The following is a 12,653-nucleotide window of genomic DNA, read 5'->3' as shown; positions in this document are numbered from 1 at the left end:
CAGGAACGGTGCAGGATACGAATAAGCAGCAGTAGAGACTAAAGGTTGAATTTCAAAAATATCACGCGTCAAACCTGAGCACAGGAAATTTCACTAATGGCTACTCAACTGTAGCTTACGATAGTATTTTAAAACCATGGACAACAGCATTCATTATACAATGATTAATCTCTACTGGTCCTCATTATGTAGCGAGAGAAAATGGCAGTTAGGATCATGCCCTGCAGTAATATCTATATACTGAGCTTTTCGGTTTAATCCCTCGTCCAGTTAAAGAGTGCTGTCAAATATCTATAGAAATCTTTCATCTTAATATGCAGGGTAATACTGAATGAAAACTCAACCTTGAACATTAATGCTAGTCCTGTACCTTTTCACTTTGCTAAAGGGAAGCTTCTAGCTTGAATGTGGCTAAAGTTTGACCTCTTCCCAATAAAAAGAAACAACCTCCCTGGATGTCAAATGAATTTGACCTAGGATAGAGGAAGAAAGGTAATACTACCCAATGCAAGGAAAATAATCCTAGCAGCACTCACTTGTTTAGTTATGACAGTGACCACATGATTAAGAGGCAAAAACATTAACACCTATTTAGATACTGGGAGCATATTAAAGCCATGCCTGAAGGATTCCATAGGGCATACCTTAGATCTGCTCCACTCACTAGGGTTACACCTATATCTATCAAGCCTAACTACCCTTTATTATTTTATTCACCACATCTTGGTACAAACTAGGTCAAGAACTGCAGCTGACTACAGGAACTCAAACTATTTTACACCATGTGACAATTTCTTTTTACAATATCTCAACATGAAAATCAGGCTAATGCGTTGACAATTTTTTCAAAAAATGTGTGTAGTGATCCTGGCTTCCATATAAAGGAGCTTGTCCAATACCTCATCATCCTGTGGCTGGCATCAGTGAAACACCTTAAGACCATGAATTAAAAGTGACTTTTTAAACCTACAAAATACATTGTACAAAAGCAGAATGACAACCTTTTTAACAGTACTGTGCATGGGGAGAGGAGGGGGACAATCAAAGGAATGGACTGAGTATCATCACACCTTCAGGGAAGCTTTCAATCCAGAATTTCTAATCAAGAAAAATAAATAAATTAACCACAGTGTGCTACATTGGTATATAAGAGATTAAAAGATTTGAAATACACTGGTCAAGCAGCATCTGCAAGTGAACTGTTGCTTTGTGCACTTCCAGGTTGTACTTTTTCACATTTCCAACATATCTCTGCCTCAAAGAAAATAAGTGCAGAAAGATAGCTCAAGTCACAGTTAATGCATCTTTGCCCAACCCCACCTCAGGAGTTCAAGAGTTGAGGAAGGTAGGTAGGGGGAAGATGCATTAACTGTGACGTGAGCTATCTTTCTGTGCTTATTTTCTTTGAGACAGAGATATGCTTGGAAGGAAAATGATCACTCAGGATTATTATTTTTTTGTTGATGCTGCGAGATCACCAAAATACAATTTATTCAAACCGTGATGGCTCATATTACGATTGCATAACTTCTTATTTTAGCTACTCCTGTTGAGAGTGAAATATTGTTCTGGAATTTAGGAACCAGATGTTTTGGGAAGCAACAATATTCAGAGCATGCCCATTGGAAATGACATGCAAAGTTTCCTATTGTAGTGTTCTTTTTAATTAAAAAACATGGTTCCAATTAGAATCCACAATAAAGTTCCAATCTGTATAACAGTGATAGCTACAAAAATGAATCCTTGTACTGCAATTTCAGTCATGAAACAACTGTTCAACATGTAGATTAATCATCCTGGGTACTTTTACCATAAATTAGCATTCAGGTATAGTCCACAGATAAGCAGCATTTTACTGGTAGAAACCGGATGGCTATGTAGTTTAACATTACATGTCCAGTCCCAGAACTCCACACCCCACACAGCATGTGGGACTTTACTGCACCTGTCTCAGGTAGAACATGCAGGCAGATCAACCCAACACAAAAACCCACACTTCCACAAGTTGCAACTGTTTGCAAACTAAACAACCGAAGCCCTCCATTGATTTCCCACAGAATATGAGGCCTAATGGAGTCAAGTTTCTCCAAAGAATCTTAAAGCACAAAATCAGCAGGGGAACTGGAAAAAGTGGGGCCGCATCACTCCAAGCAACATTTCAGAAACTTACACGGGCAATTGTTGTTCAGATTCACACCGGTGCATTTGGATAGCTCAAAAATCATGAATATTTCCTCAATTCATGGAAAGATTCATAGCAGATGCCCTAGCCCTATTTACAGTGCAGAACATTGAGGTCATGTTGAGGTAAAACAGGTCATATGAGGCCATGCCGAATAACTCTAAGCAGCTATCCGCTAACTGACTAGCCCAACTGATTAAATGGTGAAGCCAGTGACCTCCATGTGGTCGCAGGAACATTGTGTGGGTTTCTAATATATCTCCTTACTATCTTGTTTCCCTGGTGTCCCGAGACAACCCAAAGTATTGAGTTTTGCTGGAGATGAGTTTCTCATATATTACTTGGATTCGGTCAGAGGATGTCAGCGAGTTAATAAGCCGAAGGAAACATCAAAGCCAAAATGAGCATCAGCAAGAAACCCACGATTTAAGTCTCCCAGGGGTTAACTATTAAATATGAAACCCTAACAAGCTTTCTGAGCCTGACCAACCGTCTAGAGATTGCAGAAATCGATAAACTTGAACTTCCAGTCCAGAGTAAGCATCACACCACAAAGGCAGCTGAAAAGGATGCGGGATCTGCATACAATTTTACATGATCAAAAATCAGATTGAAAAATAATCAGATCTACAACCACATTACAAACGTTTACTCAGGACTGCGGTGATGCACTGTGGATTGTTGGGTACATAATCCACATTCCTCATGTGGCTATCCTTGGTACATTCAAAGTGGAGCAGCTATGCAGAACCACACGTTCCCCAGAGTACTTTTTGAATAAGACAATTCACATTTTGAAAGGGTACAAAACAGTGAAATGATCAAGATAATTCCAAACCAGCATTGCTTCACCAACTGCCTGGTAACCAAATCGCTGGAATCCGTAAGCCACTCGACATCTACCTTCAAAAACACTCCTAAAATTTACATCTGAAAATGTATTGGGCCTCATTCCATGTGATTTAAACATACACATTGCTGTTGAACTCATTACTGATTGATTTTATGTTAAAAATCCCATGTGTTCACCTTAAAAAATACTTTTTCAGCATATGGTATCAAAGTTTAACACAAAGAAAAACTATTAATGGGATTGCCTACTGTAATCTGGGAATTAATACAAAACCCAAGGCTGTCATCTAACTGGCCACAGACCCAGTTACTCAGTATGATTCACAAACTCAAATCACATTTCTGCTATGAGGCGAGGGGAGTAGAAGCATTGGTTGAAACAAAACTTCCAAAATATCACTCGGCTTTGGAAACGTCCATGTGCACAGACCGATCGTGCAGTACGTTTCTGCCAGAAGATGGTGAACAAAACGATAAAACCCATGATGGTTTTACTCCATATCCTCAACACTCCATGTATTAACAAAAGGAAAATTAAAGTGGTGAAGCTGCAAGCTGCTCAAAATTCAAATTTACTTTTATTGTGGTAGCTGTAATACTTTAAAAAAAAGGAGTGGGTGAAAATACAAAGGGTTGAGAATCAGTAATATTCAACAGCACATGCAAGAACAAGTTGGGGTACAAGAATAAAAGCATTTTTATGAAGTTACAACTACATCAATAAAACAAAAAGCAAAATCTCATTATTGTAACCACCACCAGATAAATCATTGATGTCACAGCCCAAAGTAACTAAATATTTGCACTCCCAAAAAATACTTCTCAGAATTCATTTCAGATTCTTGGAAGGCAATAGCAACTACGGTCAGAGTCAATAGCAGATTCCTTCCTCCACCTCTTTACTGATTTAGTCACAGAGGAACTCCCTGAAACAATCTATGGAAAAGCTTCAATGGCAACAACCAGGACAAACAGACACTGCCAACTACCCAAGAGATTCCTTTAAAGTTTCAAGTGAAAGATAAACCATTCAATCCTACAAAGATTGATCACCAAGACTAACAGGAATGGATGGAGGAAAATAATTAATTCTATTCAGAACGGACAGTGAAGTGGGATTAATTGACTTAACTCTTTCCAAGCCTCAGCACCAGGTCCAAACATTACTCTCTTAACATGATACTCTCCTAAAAACCACGGGACTGTTGAACCGTGGACCAATCAACTCCCATGCTTTTGAATTTGATGGGAAGTTATTGGAGATGAAGCAGATAAAGATGTGTTTCACACTGCCACTAAACGTGACGTCAACAAGACGAGAGATCTCCAGGAAATCTCAAAAGCCAAAAGAACAACCTCGTGGGCTGCTAACAACAGATTGCACAGGAAGCAAACTTCAGAAAGGCGGCAACGCCAAGTAACGTCTCCACAGGCAGCAAGATCCCGGTGACAAATGTTTGTATTAATACAATCAAGAGTACCCAGTTCAGGAAGACTCATTTGAAATATAACCAAGATCTGCTCCATTTAAAATACTCCACACAAACCCAGATTGAAAATACACAAATGGCGCAGAAAATGTTTATTTACTCCCTGGCTTGTTCTGGGAGTGGGCTGGGATTACGAGGGAAAGACCGAGCGAACAGGAGCAACCGAAATCTCAGGATTTACACAGGTGGTTGCGGGTTCAGACAAACTTAATAGCGAGCATGTAGAAGCAATAACCGTGAATCTGTGTGGCTCAGGATCTGAGGAAGTGTGAGAAGTTTGTCAGTGGTGGAGTGCGGTGAAGGGTCTTGCCTCCATCTTGCTAGTACCAAACTTTAAGAGCAAACCCAAGGCGAATGAGTGGCAGTGACAGTTTGGCAGTGAAGATGGGAAGTTCAGAACTAAAATTAAGAGGTTCCACACAATACTAAAATGAAATATTCAAAATATATATTTTGTCACCAATACACTAAAAAACCCTCAACAATAAACTACCCAAATGACCATCGGAACGGGATTTAAGTAGAATGAATTTCCACTGGTTCAATGAAGGGTTGTGTAAATGTGTTGAGACACAGTCCATTCTGGAAAACAAAATCTTTTTCTGTGATACCCAACAACCAATTTCATAGCACCTTTGGTTATGAAGGTATATTTCAGTACACTCCAAGTTACAATACACAGTCACAGGAACAAACAGGTAACAAGATATTTTTTTTTGGTCACAGAGTCCAACTGCATTAGATGCATAGACCCACATCACAACACTGAAAATAGATAGTGACCACAAACAATAAGTTTTAATTTCAAACAGTCAATAAAAAACAAATCAGCCATTTGTAGCCCACTTACAAATCAGAAGTGGTGGTTCTGAGACAGATTTTTTTTTTGTTTTGGTGGAGAGAGGAAAGAGAGATTTGAATTTGACGAATATCTATCTTCCCAATGAGCAGCCTTGAGAGAACTCCTTCCTCTTCCTCCCCACAGCATCATTACCTGGCGTACTAAAGGACCAGTGGATGGTGGATCACCCCAGTAGCAGGGAGATCTCTTTGATGCACAACCGATGGAGCAGGCAGGTGACCCTGCTGGCACCGGTCAGGCAGCAGTGGCTGTGGGAGAAGCTTGCATCTACCTGCTCGTCAGACACAAGGTGGTAAGGGGTTCACGGACGTGAAAGGGAGCACAAGAGATTCAAGGACCTGCTTTACACTTCGCTAAAATCAACTATCATCCAGCACACGTACAAGACGACAAAAGGAAAAATAAGGCATCTGTACAGTACAACTATCAAGTATACCTACATCTTTCTGCGCAAATGCACTGCCACTTGGTGACCTAAACACATTAAAAGCAAATAGCCCCTTCACTAAATATTAAAAATGCAACTAAACTCTGAAACATCTATGACCAAAATGCGAAATTAGTGGCTTGGACTACAAGGAATAAACGTCCCCATTTTAGACTGGCGTTGCCCCTCACCCCACCCACCCTCACAGCCACATGCCCGTTAGTTGAGAAACAAAATTGTATGACTCGATCCACACGTGGCAGGAGTGAGTCCAAATACACAACTGTGGGAGGGATCCCGTTTCAAAGGCTTTCCGGCCTAATGGAAGGGGAAAGCAGGTTTCCTGCATGGGGACATACCAACGGTTCAGTTAAAGCAGGCAGACTGTGAAACTGAGGTACTCCGTATTGCCTTTGAGCAGGGATTGATGTATACATTGCTGTCTGCACTCTGCCATCTGAAGAGTCCATTGTAACACATTACCCTTTCAATTCCGGACGGAGTTGCTGTGCCTTGCTTGCTGTTCACTCTGCTCAAGAACCCACTGCCCACTCTCGGACTGGAGGCTGCAGCAATGCAAGTGAACCACCTCCTGAGCCACGGCCAGAAATGCCAGTGGACACGCCTCATGCCTGGCAGGACCAGGTGACCTGTGCCTTGTATCCAAACCAGCACAACCCCCTTTCACTCACCACAGCAATGGCCACGTCCACACCTCCGCTTCACAGCTGCCTGTATCTGCCTCAACGCAACAATCAGGAGGAGGGCGGCCTGCAGAGGAGTCCTTTTGTTTATCTTTAACTGCGACACGTCAAATTTAAGCTTCACTCACAACAATTTAACAATGGTATGTTATTAAAAATGGACTAAGTTACTGTCATCCATCTGCCTTGTGTTACCTTCCTCTTCCGTCTTTCCCAAGGCACGAATTAATGCAGAATTCCTTGCCTGGGGGTTTGACGGCAGGCAGCCAAATGGATCTGGAGCAAGCTGTGGCCCCGGCTACATTAGTGCCACATACTTCAGCGCCCTCTTGGCACTGCAGCTCTCCTCGGCAGGACTGTGGCACATGACTGCTTCTAGACTATACAACATTAATCAAGGCTAAGCTGATCTGCGCGACATTCTAATTGTATGAGGTGAATGCAGAATTACTCTAAGGAAACCCACGTAAGGCAGATACTTTCATTACTACACAGGGACTTAAACGTTCAAAGGCAAAGAAGAACCTTTCCAAACTTCACTAAACTAGAACATAAAAAATAATGGCATGTGCCTTGGAGAGAGACTGCGCTTGTCGATCTGACCCCATCTACCCAGGTTTCTACACAGGCAGCAGATTCAACCTATTTCTCAGGCTCAGCAGACGTGGAGATCTCTTCACGTGCAGCCTCCACCTTCGGGAAGTTCACGTCCAGGATGTGTCGCTGAAGGTGTCTCACCCATTCTTCCTGAATTGAGAGAGGCCCATGGAACTCGACATCACAAAACCTTTTGGGAAGGAAAGATGCCACTGTTAATCTAATCAACTCAAGACTTGCATGAAATTTTATCACACCATCCCATCCAGCAACTGGATCTCAATTCATCCACACCCAACAGTGCTGTTCTGCAACACTATTACTACAGCAGAAAGGCGTCACCAGTTCAATATCCTGGAATTCCTGCCCCAACACCGTTAGGTTCAAGGATGTTCTGAGAGTTAGAGATGAGCAAAAAACAAAACTCACCCACGCCCAAATTTCACCAACCAATGGTTTAACGCATTTCATTGTGAAGGTGGCGCACTCACCTGCATTTCAGAGTATAGATGTTTCCTATAAACTTCACCAGTGAGAGCGGCTCAGGTTTCAGGACTGGAAAGATCACAGGCCTGACTCGGAGAGGTTTGGGTTCCTCTGACTTTGACCTGAACGTCTTTGGCTCCTTCCCCTCCTCGCGTTTCGGTGACAAGTTCTCTGTGCATATCGCTGGCTTTTGTTGCTTACGCTCATTGTCTGAACACGAAAGAGAAACCGTTAGCTTATCATCTTATTGAATACATAAACATAATATCCATTAAACCTTAGGGGGAAGACAGTTTCAAAAATAATTTCAGATGTGGTAACATTGGACTGAAAACCTGCCTGTACACTTAAACCCTCCAAAGATCACTGCTTAATGGAAACTCAGAGTCCTATATTACTCCCACGGATATTCACTGCCATGGTTTATAGGGTAAAATATTTGCCTGTACTTAGGCACTTTGAAAGAAGTTCTAATTACAGTAAATTGACAAATATCTGATCCCACACCACTGGCCAAATGAAAAGAGACAAAATTATTCGAGACTTTTGTGCAGGGTAGAAATTATTTTACTAGAACAGCAATCCAACTACAATTCCAATGCAAACTATATTCAATCTAATTGTGCAGAAACATATCCAGTTATTAGATTTCAGCTCTACTGAATGGCTGTGTCTCTTAAGAGTTTTGGGAGGGGGGAAAACAGTAACATTATTAGAACATTTACTTTTTTTTTAAAACATAAAACTCTGGTTAATGCATGTGGTAATTTAGAGGGTTTAACTGCTTCTACTGGACAGGACAGACAATTACTCCACATGTGCCAGGAATCAAGCAGGTATAACAGTAATGCCATTTATCAGAAAAGTGTTCCCACAACACACTTTCACATTTAGTGCCAAATGTATTCTTTAAAGTTACACTCTTTAATAGGGCAGAGGGTGTCAGTACCATCCATTTCTTTTACTTTCCCAACTGTTAACCAACCTTTCTCTGAAATCGTTGGAATCTGAAAATTGCGCTCGTGAGGTGAGTCACCAAACCGCATGCAAACGGGGCTTGATTTCAATCTTATACCGGATTAATTTACTTACACATTACAATGAATTAAGCACCTTGGCTCAGTTTCTACACAGAAAAAGAGTGCAAGAACAAAAGGCACAATAAATACAATCCACTCACGTGCAAATTAAAACAAAAACTTACATACATAAGCAAGCAAAAGCTGCATCTAGTCCCTGAACTTCTAGGGTTAGGCTTTGCATTCTCAAGCACGTCAAGGAATAGACGCTTAACTTCATTAGTGGGGACCAACTTCGTGTCTGGATCACAGCATGTATCATCACACACAGTTTCTTTTCACAGTGCAATTGCAATTTAACAAGCTTTCTCTTCGGCACTGTCAAAGTTTACATTTAGTTTTTTTTTGGTTAAGTTATACAAAGCCAAAGGGTCTCACATGTGTCGGTGAGTGCAGGTTCAGCCTTTTCGTGGAGTTCCTCAAACTGAGACAGACTCGGTAACTTCCTTTTCAATCCAGATTTCAGATGGCCACGCATATGGTTGGAGAGGCCTACACCCGTGGTTAGTGTCACTCCACAATACTCACAGGTTCCTAACTTGACTGGGTGCTCTGTTGTCCAAAATGAAATTAAGATTCAGTTACCACCCTGCCTTCCACAGTTTAATTCCTAATTTAATTTGAGGTTCTGGCAGGTCTCGGCCTAGTTCCTAGTGGACAAGAGCCCACAGCACTTCAAAGGCTCATTAATTTAGCAATGATTGTCTGCAGATTTCTTTAGCGGATGGTGTGTGAAATGGAAATTGAAATTACCACGTACCACTTGGGGCTGCTCTTGGGAGTTAAGATGGTTGACACCTGGGGGAACGCAGGCAAGGATAGAGAGCTAGTGGGCGCTCTGCATCACGGGCGAGACCCTCTCTGACTAGGGAGTTCTCAACGACTGCAAAGCAGAAAAATGCTCCACTTTCACTCGAATCTCACACACACACAGACTCGCACATTCATTCCTCATCCGTGCACCATGCTAGATATTTGGAATGGGAAAAAGATGCAAAGTAAAGGAAGCCCCAGAGCCCATTCAACCATCAGCATTTAGTCCACTCAACAATCAGCATTTTCTATTGAACAATTATTTCCTTCCAACTTTTCAATGTTCTTCAATGCACTTTTTTTTAAAAATTGCTGCTAGATTAAATCTGGACACAAGGTTAACATTCAAATATTTTGATCCAGTCTTCGTCTTATTATTTGAGAAATTAATAGATTCAAACCAATAGAAGTGCTGGATTCTGAAAGGTTTGAAAATTGAAAAGACCCCGTAACTGGAGAAAGGATTAATAATGTCAGCATGCATGGACATTTTACACAAATTTAGCACACGGGTTTAGATCTGTTAATTAATATTGTTTTGGAAAGAACTGCAGATGCTGGTTTAAATCGAAGGTAGACACAAAATGCTGGAGTAACTCAGTGGGTCAGGCAGCATCTCTGGAGAGAAGGAATGGTATTGTTTCCAAGCTACAATACAAACCCATTCACCCTGCTGGAATGAGCTTTCCCTGCATACATCTCCCACCCACCCAAGTTTGGGAACACATCGAGTAGTCTCCCCTACCCTGTCCACTGATGGCACCTTTTGGTCCTGCCCCAATCAGAAAATCCCATTACAATTATATTTTGCCCCCAGAATTTCCATAGTGGGTAAACCTCAACATGCATAGTGCCTCTAATGTTGCATAGACATCCGTAGGCCTTTCACAGGAGAGTTACCAAATACAAAAATGATGCCAAGCCAAGTGAGGAGAAAGGACACAAAATGCTGGAATAACTCAGCAGGTCAGGCAGCATCTCTGGAGAGAAGGAGTAGGTGACCTTTCGGGATGGGACCCTTCTTTAGACTTCTTCGTCTGAAGAAGGGTTCCGACCCGAAACATCACCTACTCCTTTTCACATCTGCAGTTCCTTCCTACACAAGAAGAAAAGGACAGCAGCCAAAAGTAAATCCAAATGGCAGGACGCAAGGAATGCCTCGGTGCAGGCAAGAGCCTGAAGCAAAGTTGAGTGATTTGGAATTCCAGAAGTTAGGGCCTCAGCGTTGATGGTGTAGCTTCAAATTATGCAGTAATTACATTTGGGAATAAAGAGGATCGCAGCAGAAAACGAGCTGCTGGAGGAACTCAGCGGCATTTGTGGAGGGAAATATTTCAGGTTGAGACCACTCACCTGGACAGAAAGAGGTGAGATGGCCGCATAAAGACGTGAGGCGAATCTGTGATCTCCTGTCTCCATTTGAATGACCCAAGACTATATGGGGCTAAAGGGCCATTGGAAAGTTAGGATTTGTCAAGAGTCTGAAGACTGGTCCTGACCCAAAATATCATCTAGCCATGTTCTACAGGATGCTGCCTGACCCACTGAGTTACTCCAGCATTTTGCATTTTTCCCAGGATTTGTCAAACCCTGGAAGGGACTTAAAAAGAAATATGAGTTTTATAGTTGAGACAATTTATAACCGGGAGCCAAGTGGGTAAGCAAGTTCAATGGGACAATGTGAAGAAGGTTACAGACACCTTAAGCTTGTGCCGAGTTGAAAAAGAGGCATCAGGCATGCATTGGAATTGTTGAATCCGGAGCTAACAAAGTGATAAGACTCCAGATGCACAACAGCAGCACAAAGCAACATTACCAGGTTGAAATGGAGGCACTGGAATGGCAGCACAGGGCTGAAACACTTCTCTGGGTCATGTAATAAACCAAAGTTGCAAATGGCCGTGTTCACTTTCAGATGAATCTCCGGGAGCGGGAAGGAGCCAACAGCTAAGAAACGGAAGCAGGGCTTTAATCTTCCCAATATTTACTTGAAGAAACTTTTTGCTTACCCAGCCATGGGCTCTGAGAAACTTTGATAGTTGAGAAACATTGGAGGAATCTAGGACAGTGCTGGGGAGAAAAAGCTTGGCCCATGTGTTTGCAAGTGAAAATTACAACCGTGATTTTCACTGACATCACCAAAGGGTGATGTACAAATAATAATGGAAAGGTGGCAAAAGACATTGAGGACACCAAAGGCAGCATTGCCCAGAATGGGAAGGGAAGACATCTCTGGTGGTTGGAGACACAAGAAATTGCAATGGTTGGAATCTTGCATGAAACACAAAGTGCTGGAGTAACTCAATGGTTCAGGCAGCATTTCTGAAGGAGGTGGATAGGCGACATTGAGTTGGGTCTGAAGAAGGCTCCCGACCAGAAACAATATCTATCCATATTGGCAGTGCTGGCTCGAAGGGCCGAATAGCCTACTCCTGCACCTCTTGTCTATTGTCTATTCTCCAGAGAAGCTGTCTGAGTTACCCCAGCACTTTGTGTTATGCATTATTGGTGGTTCTCTGACTGACTGTAGTATGATTAGACACATACCTGGATCACAGAGCAGCTCTTCACCTTGAATTTTTACTGGAGTGCAGCTCCTTCCCTATAGTAGCCCACTAAAGTCCAGCACCTTCCCCTTTGTGCATTCACAACAGCAATCTGGAAGCCAGTCAGATTCTCAACTCCAACATAAGAGTATTTGGGCTATGTTCTTGGCCAGTTTAAAAACCCCAACCAGAACATTCTGCGGTTCAATAAAATCTCAGACCTCAACTGAAATCACAACCAGTGACTACATTCAGTTTGTGGTAAGGAGATCTCAAGATCAGTTCTTGACATGAGATACAAGCCATTTTAAAAGCAACACCCATTGAGATTGAGATATGTCAGAATATCTTGCAAGCCATGAATAAACACCTATGATGCACTGCCTCAACTCAGGCTCTACTTCGTTTCAATATTTAAAGGGTATCAAGTTCCCTCGTAGCATAGACTTAACCAGACTAAGCCTCTGTGGCAGTTCCCAGCTTTTCGAATCCGCGGATTAAAAGCAAATATCAGCATGGGCACATTTCAAATTTTCGCTCTCATTTAAAATCGTAGGAGGCAGTAACTAAAATATTGAACGGTATTTTGGAATACACTAGGTTCCCTCCCCTCAC

The 12,653-nt window shown here is 42.0% G+C and overlaps 1 protein-coding gene across 7 annotated transcripts in view; it reads right to left on the bottom strand.

The window, feature by feature from the left end:
• Window positions 1-6,022: 6,022 nt before the first annotated feature.
• LOC144610731 (uncharacterized) overlaps window positions 6,023-12,653 on the bottom strand; it is an 84,483-nt gene continuing 77,852 nt past the window's right edge. For 6 of the 7 annotated variants that reach the window (XM_078429651.1, XM_078429654.1, XM_078429658.1 and 3 more), the window contains 3 exons: window positions 9,058-9,231; window positions 7,606-7,810; window positions 6,023-7,304 (listed from right to left, as the gene is read on the bottom strand). In XM_078429651.1, coding sequence (XP_078285777.1) covers window positions 7,160-7,304; window positions 7,606-7,810; window positions 9,058-9,231 — 524 coding nt within the window. In that variant the 3' untranslated portion in view covers window positions 6,023-7,159. The remainder of the gene's footprint in view (window positions 7,305-7,605; window positions 7,811-9,057; window positions 9,232-12,653) is intronic. The other variant, XM_078429656.1, reaches the window with a different exon arrangement.

This window comes from Rhinoraja longicauda, chromosome 37, assembly GCF_053455715.1.
Source record: "Rhinoraja longicauda isolate Sanriku21f chromosome 37, sRhiLon1.1, whole genome shotgun sequence".
NCBI lineage: Eukaryota > Metazoa > Chordata > Chondrichthyes > Rajiformes > Arhynchobatidae > Rhinoraja > Rhinoraja longicauda.
Note: the sequence above shows the minus strand (reverse complement) of the source record. Positions and strands in the feature narration are given on the sequence as shown.